General features: G+C 44.8%; 1 protein-coding gene across 1 annotated transcript; it reads right to left on the reverse strand.

Annotated features, from left to right (window-relative positions):
* Window positions 1–798: 798 nt before the first annotated feature.
* Window positions 799–10,502, reverse strand: LOC116941540 (uncharacterized protein C8orf74 homolog). The gene is made up of 4 exons (XM_032952692.2): window positions 10,419–10,502; window positions 5,719–5,911; window positions 2,794–3,209; window positions 799–2,313 (listed from the first exon to the last, which is right to left on the reverse strand). Exons 1-4 carry the CDS (start codon window positions 10,473–10,475, stop codon window positions 2,086–2,088), a joined length of 894 nt encoding a protein of 297 aa, XP_032808583.2. The 5' UTR covers window positions 10,476–10,502; the 3' UTR covers window positions 799–2,085.
* Between the last annotated feature and the right edge of the window lie 2,422 nt (window positions 10,503–12,924).

Genomic DNA, 12,924 nt, shown 5'->3' on the forward strand with positions numbered 1-12,924 from the left:
GGTGAGTGAGTGGGTGAGTGTCTGTTGAATGGTAAAGGGAGACCTGGGTTACAGCCAACGCCCACCCATTCTCGCCAATGCGACCTCACGGGCGGGTGACGAGCGGTTTCATGTAACTCGGGTGTCCTTTCTTGACCTGGCCACATGTCCCACACACAGGAAAATAAGTTATATCCTTTCAGTCAGGCACAGTGCCTTGTCTCAGCATACAATGTGACTTGTCTCAGCAGGCATTAACATTGACTTATCTGACCGGCTAAGCATATTGATTTATCTGACCAAATATTATGCTGGTAATTCACAGTTACGCATCAGAAAAGTAAGTTCATAGTATTAAGAGAAAAGTCTCCAATGACTGGCATAACTAGTACTAACGTAACTCGCAAAGCGAACACTTTGCAAACACCACACTGGCTTCTTCAACTGTACCCTACAAGCTTCTCTACCCCTCGTATCTGAAAGTCCTTCAAAGGTTCTAACACTTAGTGTAAACCTTCTCAGATTCTCCGCCATTCCCTAAACTGTGCAGCAAGCACAAAAACAAAGGAAATCTCCCCACATTGTTTTGTCCTCGGCAATGCGATGTCTATGTCGCCAGTGTTTATAAACCATGCTGCTGGGAAGATCAAGTTCATGTGCGCTCCTGGTGGCGAATGATAAGTCGTAAATATTGAACATCCTCGGTTTGCCAAAGGAGTGATCCTCATGCATGATTTGCAAGCTTTTAGGTAATTTTGTCACAAACAGGAATGATTTAAACAAGCACATACTACATGTAAAACAAAATAATGATGACACTTTGTTTAGTTCAGCATAAAAGTTTATTGGCAAAGCCATGAACATATTTTCTACTTTTAAGACCAGAAACACAAGCCCCATTTGTACGAGCTGCATCAGGCCTTCTGGCGATCCCCTCTTACGCACGATGCTAAGTTAGCCTAATAAAGTGCAAACAGACATTTGTTTCAATCGTCTCATTATCACTACGAATAAGTGTGGACCATGTATAAATTAGTGCACGCGCGTTGTCCACACCACACATCTGCTCGGTAACAGATAGGTTTTCCTCAAAAGGGAGACCTAACAGGGAAACTTCAGCACCCACACAAAGCGCCTGGAGCTTCTACTGTGAAGGCTCACACTGCTGTAACACAGCGCCTGGAGCTTCTACTGTGAAGGCTCACACTGCTGTAGCAGAGCGCCTGGAGCTTCTACTGTGAAGGCTCACACTGCTGTGACAAAGCGCCTGGAGCTTCTACTGTGAAGGCTCACACTGCTGTGACAAAGCGCCTGGAGCTTCTACTGTGAAGGCTCACACTGCTGTAACAAAGTGCCTGGAGCTTCTACTGTGAAGGCTCACACTGCTGTAGCAGAGCTCCTGTTTTAATGCTTGAACAGGTCAAAACAGCCACGGAAGTCGCGGACACGTCAGTTCACGTGAGAGAAAAAAATATCTATTAAATGGCAGGATAGTGTGATCTGTGCCACATTCTTTGAAATTCCAAACAGGTGTGGCTAAATTGTATAAGATGTACTTGCGTATTTATAGTGTGCATTTCTGTACATCACTTTAAACAGTATTATGCATGCACATTTACATAATCGGCATGGTAAATGTAAAATATTAATTGTTCATTTATAATGGTAGAAATACAGTTAGAAATACTGCGTACAACACTGTCAAACACCCAACTTTTAAGGGTATAATGGGAAGCAAAGAATCAACTCTGTGACAAGTGACCTGACCAGATGTCCGGTATGAGCTGTCATCTTCATGACTAGGGCCAAATGGGGCTAATGCATTTCTGAATTTCATCCACATCTGCATTGCCTGTGAATGTTGACTTGTGGAAAAGAGATTTTTTTGGGGTAAAATCGCGTAAATATGAAAGTGTCGTTAAACCCGCCATCATCTGGCACAGCCATTTCTATAAAGTTTGTCGCTTAAACAAAACATGCCAATTAGTTACTACTTCAGCCCGCTGGTGTGTTGGAGAGTAAACACAAATTGGGTTTACTCTCCAACACACCAGTGTGCTGAATGACCGGGCATCACCCTCCCCCCACCACCACTGCGCCACCCTGCTATTTTGGCGGCTTGCGCTTTCTGCTGCCGCCGCCACCGCCGCCGTGCGTTGGTGCCGTGCGTCCGTTGAGCTCGCCGGGGAGCGAGGAGCCAGGTGTGGGCGAGGAAGCAAGCGTGTCGAGACGGGCCTCCATGAGGAGAAACGTCGCCCGGATCTCGGACAGGGCCACTTCGCATGCCGTGAGGATCTGCACGGAGATCGCTTCCCTCAGCACCAGGGCAAGCGTCTGCACGCCGAGACGGGAGTGAGAGCGTTAGCCGATGCGCGGCACAACACATTCATGACTATTAAGTCTTACTGGGCTCTCAAGTGGCTTTAAGTTTATGTTATGTCATGTGACATTTCACGGTTGGCATGGGTCATGGTGAAAGGAGATATATGGAGCACCCTGCCCAATTTACCTCCTCTTTGTAGCCTGTTACCTGGGCCCCTCCAGCCTGTGGATGCAGTAGCACCCTCTGCACACTCTTGCTAAGCTACTGCTCCCTGTTACCTATCTTGGTGGCAGCTCTGAGCCAGTTCGTGGAAATCCCACATATCTAAGGCTGGTTCCTTCCATAGAGCAACCACTTTTGACCCAAGATAGATGAAGGGTCGAGTTACCTCTGAGTGACCTCACAAACATCTAACTCCGAGCTGCACCCTCTGACAGCTTCGCTCGGCTGGTTTGAAATAACACTGACGCTAACGCCTGTGCAAAGCTCACCTCTGCGTCCACCGTCTCTCCCTCCTGCACCGAGAGTCCAGCCAGGACCTTCTCCAGCTGATCCCGGCCCTCACCGCGCAGTTCCTCCTGGCGAACCCGCGCGTCGGTGCGCACGCGCACCTCTGCTTCCTCGAGACGCTCAGCCTCGCGCCGCCGTCGCTCGGCAGCGCCCTCCTCCATGCCGTGCTGCAGCGGCGGCATGGGGAGCGGCACCTCCACCTCCAGGTTCAAGGGTGGCGGGCGGCTGGCAACAGAGGCAGTGAAGGTGCCGCGCAGGAGGGCGGCGCGCCACAAGCGGAAGTGCGGTACATACGTGGATGAAAAGAAGTGGAGGACCACGCGGGCCGGGCGGCCAGACCCCAGGCAGCCGTGCACACGCTCCTCCAGGCTCCTCAGCACCTCCTTCTGTGACAGCTCTAGCAAGGAGGCAGCAGCAGGGCCCAATGGCGTAGAGCAGTTGCCATGGTCCCAGAATCAAGGAATTAACATTGACCCTCCTGTCCAATGTCTCACCTTTTTGTATCCTGGTGCCTGGGACCCTCCAGCCTGTGAGTTCTGGTACTGTGGCACTGTCAGCACACACTTGTTGTAGCTATGCCAATGGGCAAGTTTTCGGAACTGAAATATTCGTGTACCAATTTCATCTATTCAAGAGCCGAATGGCTCACAGGGCTATACCAAATAAATAAACTATGAACTATGATGAACTATGATCTATTTCCAAATAATCCAAGTACAAGTGGCTGGGTGGCTCAATTTGGTTATAGTGGGCCAAGGTACTGAACTGATATGATTGAGATCCTTTGTTTGAATCTGGGCAACATCCATAATTAATCGAGATTCTTAAGTGTAGTGACTTGATTGCCTCAGCCCAATTACCATTCATTGTACAAAACACTCATTGATTTTTATGTTTTCACTTAATTTGGCATATGAGAGCTCTGAGGTCTACACCACACATTTAAATTCAAGAGCATGTAATAGGTGCTGTGCTGAGAGTTTCATAGTTTAGTTTCATAGTTTAATTTATTTGGTATAGCCCTGTGAGCCATTCGGCTCTTGCATCGGGTGCAACCGCAACAAACAAAAAACAAAAACATGAACAAGAAAACATCTTAAAGTGACTATGTGACTGTGCAAACAGAAAATCCAGGAACAAAACATCTACATATTCCTAAAATAGCACCGTACACCAACGCTGTGTGCAAAAATCCCAGTGGGATGCAAGTCAAACAACAACAACCACAAGACAACTAAGATTAAGGCCATCAGTCTAACTCCGTATTATAATAAACAAAAACATGGCCAAACCAAAAAACTTTTCGAAATCAAAATAAAGCCATAAATGCAATGTAACAGTGATCATAGGGACTGTGACCGAATTTTTTACAATAAACTACATAAATAACATGTAACACCAAACCCTAGAGCCATAGCTAGCTGCATGAGTCACTCCACAACAACAGGAGCATCAGTCGGAGTATCACATTTTTCAATGCACCTTTAAGATCAGCACACTAAATCAAAATACAGTTAATACTTTGCAGCGGTCATCCGGAGCAACACATTTTATTTTAGGCCACTGAATAGCAGTGGCAGCTAGGGGTGTACAACTCCTCTAGAGCAGTTCTGAGTGAAGATCTCATAGGTAGTGATTCAAGTTGCAGTTTATTGGCAATAGCATTCCAGACCCTGAGGGCATCAATAGCAAAGGTTTATGTACGGCAATAGGGAATGTGAAGCTGGTAAATGAGCGAAGACCTGAGGTAAAATTTGTTCTTTGAAACAGAGAGGAGATCCACCAGGTAGTCTGCGGATTTTTTTGTAAGTACATCGTGAATAAATAATATCTGGTGCACAAGTCGTCGAACATTAAGAGATGTTAAGTTTGACCCAATGTAGAGATCACAGTGGTGAGTCCTATATGGGCAGTTCAATGCAAATCTTAAGGCCGAGTGATAGATGGAATCAAGCTTCTTCAGTAAATTACTTGGGGCTGATTTATACACGATATCACAGTAATCAAGTAGAGGCAGTATGGTAGCTTTTATCAATTCCAAACAGAACATAGGGGGGAAGCAGTGCTTGTGTCAATACAGAAAACCAATTTTTATTTTTGTCTTTTTACCAATATAATCAATGTGATCTTCAAAATTCAGTTTTGAATCCAGGATGACCCCAAGATACTTATAGATATTGACTTGCTCTATTTGATAATTATTTAAGGAATGTAATTGGGGAAAATAACTTCCTGCTTTAGTCCCGGTGAGAAGCATAGCACCTTGGTTTTGGAGGTATTCAGGACTAGTTTAAGAGCAACTAGCTGATGTTGTAGTTTGTTGAAATCACCCTGGAGCTTAGCAATCACGTCATCCGGAGAGCGGCCAGCAGTAATCAGTATCGTGTCATCTGCAAAAAGATTTACCTTGGAATGATCCAGGTCAGTGCCCAAGTCATTGACATAAAGAGAGAACAAGAGGGGGCCGAGGATGGAACCCTGTGGAACCACTTTTGTTATCTAAACACTGTTTGACCTCCAACCATCTGTGAATACAGTTTGGGTGCGAGAAAAGAGGTAATTTTTTTACCATTTTACTGTGTTTTCGGAAACACTGAGGCAACTTAGTTTACTAAGCAGGGTGTTGTGGTCTACTGTATCAAAAGCTTTGGAGAAGTCAAGAAAAAGACAGGCACAGTACTGCTTATTATCAAGGCTACTGTAAATTTAATTCAGAGAGTTGGGGACTGTGTCACACAGGTGCTGTTGTGCAGTCCTGAGTCGGTGAGGCTTTCATTGGTAAATACATGGCAATACATCTCTACTATAATTTATTATTAACAGCTATTTGAAATCACTACACAGTGCAAGTTGCAAAGGGCGTGTAAGATGTGCTGGTTTTGAGAAGTGGGAAGCCTGCGACATACGTGTGGTGTCGTGCAGCAGGGCCAGTGTCAGTGAGGCAACGAGGGGTAGGCAGGCCCAGGGCAGGCCCCGTGTAGAGCAGTGAACCAACGTGTCCAGAACACAGTCGAGGGCCAGCGCTCTCCATGGCTCGGTCTCGCACTGCCGCTCCGTCCAACCCAGACCAGTGCGAAGCACAGACACTCCCAGCGCTGGCTGCAGACAAAAGAGTCCATGGAGTGCAGTGGATTCGAAATGCAGCTGCTCAATTCGTTTGAATGCATCCTGACAGTCAGTTATAGAATAATTGCATTAATTGCCAGTGAAAGAACACATCGCTATTAACATCCTACTCCTTTTGCTTTTGTGATGAAGGAATTTAAATTTTGAACTTCCGCAGCAAGCAGTGACGCATCATCGCACGTAAAATATAGCCTCCAGAAAATGACACTGAAGGACGAATTCTGAGGTTCTGTTGTCTCCTATAAAACAATGTCTAGTGCATTTTCTCACATGTCCTACTACAGACGTGTTTGTCACTTGACAATCAGTTTATTTAAATTTCCTTCAGCCACCAGAGCTGGAAAAGGCTTAATAAAGTGCGGTTATTAGTAACTGGGTTAAATCCATCAACTCATTGCATGAACCTGGTTTAATCATGGGCAGCTGCCCAGATTCGAACCCAGGATCTCATTAGTGTTGGCTCATTCTCTGAATTCGTATTTGCTGAGTCACGTGACCAGATAATCACCAGATGTTAAATCTATGGGCTTGCTCCTACATATCTGACTGAACCCAGCACACTGGACAAGCCATCCTCTTTCTCGTGGTAGACCCATCAAACCAATGGGTTTGTACTTCAATACGGATGACGGAACTTTTGTCGAACTTGCCAAACAATTTTAGAACCATTTCTATTCTGAAAGTCACGTTTCAAAACATGTCTCTTTTATTAGAGATGTTCTTATTTGAGTGCAATTTAATAGAAAAGTATGTATTGCATGTGGTTTAATGCAGCGCTAGGGTGAATTTGAATGACAGCAGTTCAATGTGGTGTGGTAGATGTAAGATAGCATGGTTTTTATTTAAAGAAACGCGTAGTATAACTGTGAATGAGTATTTTTATAATAATCGGGGGCAATAAAGTGAGTGATATGAGACCTCAATCATTTCCCCGCATTTTGTAATTCCTGGAATTGTTTTCCATATAAAATACAGTGAATGGATGGGGCCATTTCCTTATTTGGTGTAAATCTGTTCATGTTTTTCAAGTCATGCAGTGGTGTGGTGGTTGGTGACAGTGTCATTGTCACTACTGAAGGCTCTTCTGACCTTGGTGATGCTATGAATACTCAGGGTCCAACTACCCCACTACATTTGCAAATGTCATTTGTAATTTTGATCCTTACCTGTGTATCGATAGTTCAATTTTAATTTGTCATTTTATTGAGGGACTGCGTGTAATCTTCGTGTGGTCTGAGACTGTTTTGTTGTTTTTGCTGCCTTGCCCAAGTGTGATCAATCTGACTTCTATAATGAATGTATGTATTCATATTTAGTGACTTGCTTACCATTTTCACTATTTTGCACTCCTATCGTTTTTTTGTATTGTTTTTTTTGTTGTCACTTGCTGACCCGCCAATACTGGACGTCTGTGAAAAAGAGCTTCATAGTTCATTAGATTCTTCGAGTCCAAATCAAGATTCTGATCCTCATTCTGACCCTACTGTGATGTTATTGTCACTACAGGAGGGAGACTCCTGTCTTGACCAGACCAGAACCTCCTTAGCCACCACTTTCCGAGGACTTGTACTCATAACGTTGCCAATCTTTCATGATGGCGACAGGGAAATGGATATGATTTTAACAACCCCATTAGTTTTCCTTCTTTAGAGCCTCATAGCTTTTCCAAATGCCGACACTACCATGTTCAACCCAAGGGTGGGGCAAGAGTTTAGGCTAGAGTCTTGTTAAATAGTGTGGCTAGAGTTATCGTTGGAGCTAGTATTTGGTTTGCTCATGTGGTTAACTATAGGGGTATGGATAGGTTGTGGTTGTTAGGGCTCGGGACGTTAATTAGTGTGATTCGTGTCTGGCTGATGTGGTAAGTGTTCGAGCTACAATACGTTTGGCTAGTAACAGTTGGGGATGGTGCTAATGGCTGTTCTAAGTGGTGGTGTTTTCGGGGATGGTTAACCAGTGTGTTTAGGGACAGAGATAGTGTTAGGAGTGGTTGACCAGTGTGGTTAGAATTAGCAGTGAGACTTAGGGCTTGTCCATTAAATGTGCTCTGCCCTATTACAGTTTGCCGCTTCCCCTATTAACCGAGAACGGCCTTTTCACTTGCCATGCTCTTTTCACTTTGGATATTCACAGCGCCAGCATGCCGACCTAGCTGCATGTGCACCACATCTCTACCTCGCTCTGCTGCTCTCTGGAGTTCAGGCCACCACAAGCAGCACAAACACTCCTAGCACCGTCTGCACGCACGGCCAGGAAGCAGCTAATTTGCGTATGGTGGGTTCACAATGCACGTCGCCCAATATCGCTACACTGGGCCAGTCACGCCCTGATTATTATGTTGAGTTTGGCACATTATTCATTTCACAATGGAGCCTCTTGGGGCCGGCACAGAGCTCAAGGGGTGCACCGAGGGGCACACTAAAGTTCAGAGGGCATCTATTATTTTCAGCCATGGGCACTATTTTTGATGTATTTCTTTTGTTACTATGGTAATTCTTCTTAACCAGATACTCATTGGAAATTAACAGTTCTTTATTTATATGTATAAAAAAGCATCAATATAGTCTTAAGTTGAAGCTTTCGTGACTGCAGAAATTACTATACTCATTGTTTTTTTTCGGTAAAGTCACGTATGTAGAAATAAAATAAAATGTAACTAAATTAAATTAAAATAAATCACGATGTTTCGAAACGTGCGTAATGTCCCCCTATGTGTTCCCTCGCTATGTGTTTTACCCCATTTCCACCTGATGATGATCGCTTGTGTTGCGTTCGAAACGTCGTGATTTATTTTCATTCAATTTTATTTAGTTAAATTTTATTTGATTTCTGCATACGTGACTTTATAGTCTTAAGAATAAAATTTTGAGGGTTCTGCTGGGAATACTTGGCCAATTCCCAAATGAATTTGCATTTGGGATTAAACCAGGGTGGTTGGAGGAAACCTATGCGACACTAAGATTTTAAAAGTTATAATTATAATTCTAACGTATAAATAAATTATCAGTGCAGATTCCCTACAGCAGGGTTTAGAGAGTGGGGAGGCATTGTATAGGCAGGGACCTCTCACACAGTCTGTGTTAATCAAACAGCGACTTTGTGTAAAAAGAGTGAACACTAAAGAGTACAGCAATACAATTACATTGAACTTGTGTTCAACCTGGTTAGAATCAGCAGTGTTGAGTTGGAGATCCACTGTTGGCTGCACGAGACCACCCCCCCCCCTCCCACAGAGTGTATGTTGATGCACGAAATGGTACGTATTCGGTAGGGATATACTCTTGATTTAATTTAACCTGGAGAAGAGTCGATAGCATAACGAACGTTGGTATACAGCTGTGTGGGCCAGCACAAGAAATGGCGTGACCTGTCATAGACACGGCACGGGCCACTATGAAGCAGGGTCTAAGCGTCACGGAGCAAGGGAGGCCAACGTTATCTAACAGTGGTTACCCTCATAAGCAGTGACCGATGTTTTATAACATAACGATGGCGAATGGGTTACAATTAACGAAACACGTGGGTTCTCACAATAAATGTTATGAACAATAGATTGTTTGGTTAGGCAATGTAATTATTTTGTTACAATTAAAACAGTTTTTCAGTAAATGTCCCTTTAACATGAGCAAATTAACTGCCATTGCCACTATTGTTTATTACAACAATGGTTAATTCGATGTCATGGGCTTGCAATGGTTAATTCTCATGCTCGAAGTGGTCATGGTAACAATAGTTAATCGATTGCCCTGGTAACAATGGTTAACTATGCACGTAACAGCGGTTAACTGGTTATCGTGCTAACAATAGTTAATCGATTACCCTGGTAACAATGGTTAACTATGCACGTAATAGCGGTTAAATGGTTATCGTGCTAACAATAGTTAATCGATTACCCTGGTAGCAATGGTTAACTATGCACGTAACAGCGGTTAAATGGTTATCGTGCTAACAATAGTTAATCGATTTCCCTGGTAACAATGGTTAACTATGTACGTAACAGCGGTTAACTGGTTATCGTGCTAACAATAGTTAATCGATTACCCTGGTAACAATAGTTAACTATGCACGTAACAGCGGTTAACTGGTTATCGTGCTAACAATAGTTAATCGATTTCCCTGGTAACAATGGTTAACTATGTACGTAACAGCGGTTAACTGGTTATCGTGCTAACAATAGTTAATCGATTGCCCTGGTAACAATGGCTAACTATGCACGCAACAGCGGTTAAATGGTTATCGTGCTAACAATAGTTAATCGATTACCCTGGTAACAATGGTTAACTATGCACGTAACAGCGGTTAGCTCGTTAACAGCGGTTAATTAATGGTCACGGTAACAATGGAACCACCGCTGTGGCCGTCAGTAACGTGCTGTTTATTATCAATATTCATCGATACTTTCACTGCCCCTTTAACCTATGGCCCTAGGCTATCAATCTTAACAGCCTTTATTTGTTTATTTATCGATCAATCTCCTCACTTCGAGTCGCACGGCAGAGCGTGCCTCCGCCTCGAGCAGCGTCCTCGTCCTCGCCATGGCAACCGCCGACGCGATGGCGTCACGCGTTTGGTATGACGTCATCGCGTCGCGGAGTCGCGCCTCGGCGACATGACGTAGCTTGCGACACTGTCAACATTCACAAAAGGTATCAGAATTGTTGATTTCCACCGGAGGAAATTCCGACGAGCTATGCAGCTGTTCTTCGCGAATGTTCCAATAGGTGGCGCGTAGGAATGCTAGAACGAACAATGCACAAACACGAGAGTAGTGCAAAGTATAAGAAAGATCATTAACATATCACCCAAAAATATATACAAATAAAACGAAACCATCCCCATTCTACCAGGAAAAGCCCACTGAGGTATAAAGGACCGTCCATAAATGACATCACGCGATTTTGGACGATTTTTGACCCCCCCCCGTTCGTCACACGGCGTCACAAGTCAGACCCCCCCTCAAATATGACGTCACAAATCTCTGCCCCCCCCAAAAAAAACCATGCTTAACATTGCTTTAAACTATTGTCATTGTAGTGCGTATTTAATGTGGCGCTGCACTCTGATGTAGGAGAAAACATTTATTAAAAAGTTTATTTAAGTAGAACGTGTTGCCACTTTTTTCAATTTTCTTGCTGTGGTTTTCACACCTGATGATGATTGCTTGTGTTGCAGTCGAAACGTCGTGAGAATTTTATTGTTTTATATTTTTATTATTTTATTGTTTCCCTTCTGCGTGACTTTACCGAAAGAACCAAGAATATAAGTAGAACGTGTTGTTTATATTTATTTAAAGTTGCGCATTTTGACGTGACGTCACATTTTTCAAACACCCTCCTCCCCCCCTCGTCACACATCGTCACAAATGTCTGACCCCCCCCCAGGTGCGTGACGTCATTTATGGACGGCCCCTAAACTTATTTTACAGAAGCGACCTGACCACACAACAAAGTGGTTTTTCATGTGGAAATTTATAGCAGCTAAATAATCTAAATAATGTAAATGCCGCTTATCTAGCGTCACGTCTCCCCGGCGGAACGTCACTCTTTATCTAAATGTCGCGTCTCATTGGTGTGACGTCACTCTTATCTAATTGGAACCTCTCGGTATGACGCCACTCGTAACTAAATGTTATCTCGATATGACGTCACTGAGGAGCTCTGACCAGTGTGGAAGGGGCTCTAGAGGCTACCCCGCCAGCAGTGGCGCGAGCGAGCAATTGCCAGGGCCGTTTGTACCTGCTTTAACTCACTCTGCCGAGATGACGTCATTTACTGCAATTAAAAGTGTTCGAAAATCTGACGTCATCGCGTTGGTGCGTTTTTATGACGTCATGTGGGGCTCAGTGGGGACGTCACGTGGCTCGCTCGCTGTCACGTGCGCAGAGGTATTCAATCTGCGGCTCTTTAAGGAACGCTTCGTGACTCCCCGGCACTATAATTGCAAAGTGAAAAAAAACACTCCTAACAACAATGATTTGTAACGCGGTAATTACAAATCGTTGCGCGCGTGCTTTTCTTAAAAGTGATTACAAAAAATATGGTTTTCATGTTATTCATTAAGTACCGTCTTGTATTCACACGCATTGCGGCTTTCGAAATATATAGGGTTTTTATTACCGAATTCGAAGGAAGTGGAACTTATTATTATTTTGTTTGCCGACCCATTGCGCGTGCGTGACCGCGTGCCGAGGAGACGGAACGAGAAGCACGTGGACTAGAGACGTCACACAGCACACGATGGCTACGCCACGCACGTGCTTGTCTCATCGACGGCGGAGCAGCAGCCAATTGAAGGGATTGTGCCCACGGAGGGTGACGTCCGCCGCAGAGATGGATCGTGGAGCGATGAAATCGCCTCGCGTGTGTAGACAGATCCTCGATGGGATGCTGTTGCATCGCGAGACCGTGAAGGATGTTGGCGATGGCATTGGGACGTCTTCGTCCAGCGGTGAATCGAGCATAAGGTTTTCCTCGGTAAATAGGCATAATAATAATATTGGTTGATTTTGATGTACAGGAGACCCTGGAATATCGCGGGGTTATCTTTCGCGACCTGTCTGTGCCATAATTTTAGCTTTCGCGGGAGTTTTGGCCTTTCGCGGGTATGCTCTATCCGGAAGTACTGTGTATCATGGGGGGCGAGGGACGCGAGGCACCTCAGCCTTTACCATGCAAATACAAAGATCCCCCGTATAGCATTCACAGACCTGTTGGGCAAAGTGCTGTTAGCGAGCACCTATGAAGGCGGGCACGGCACACGCGCGGGTGAGTGGCCAGCACCACGCCCGACCACCGTTGTCTCCCCGTTGGCGATGTTTTAAGACACCGCACCAGGTACTCATTTGAGGCTGAGTCGACCTAGGAGAGGCCCGGTTAAGATAATCGTTCCTAGCGTTGGGGGTGAGCGGGAATCGAACTCGGGTTGCTGGGTTTGTAGCGCAGGGCGCAAACCGCTACACTGCCGCTCTGGATCCCACTCGCGAACAA

The sequence above is a fragment of the Petromyzon marinus genome, chromosome 12, assembly GCF_048934315.1.
Source record: "Petromyzon marinus isolate PM22_M1 ecotype Great Lakes invasive population chromosome 12, UKy_Petmar_22M1.pri1.0, whole genome shotgun sequence".
Lineage (NCBI taxonomy): Eukaryota > Metazoa > Chordata > Hyperoartia > Petromyzontiformes > Petromyzontidae > Petromyzon > Petromyzon marinus.

What these genes read in the sequence shown, in the direction of transcription:
- LOC116941540 (XM_032952692.2), bottom strand. Translation starts at nt 10,475, where the DNA reads ATGGCGAGGACGAGGACGCTGCTCGAGGCGGAGGCACGCTCTGCCGTG. An exon ending in GCTCTGCCGTGCGACTCGAA is followed by an intron (nt 5,912 to 10,418) that starts GTGAGGAGATTG and finishes TTTTGTCTGCAG; the next exon opens with CCAGCGCTGGGAGTGTCTGT. An exon ending in CCTGCTGCACGACACCACAC is followed by an intron (nt 3,210 to 5,718) that starts GTATGTCGCAGG and finishes CCTCCTTGCTAG; the next exon opens with AGCTGTCACAGAAGGAGGTG.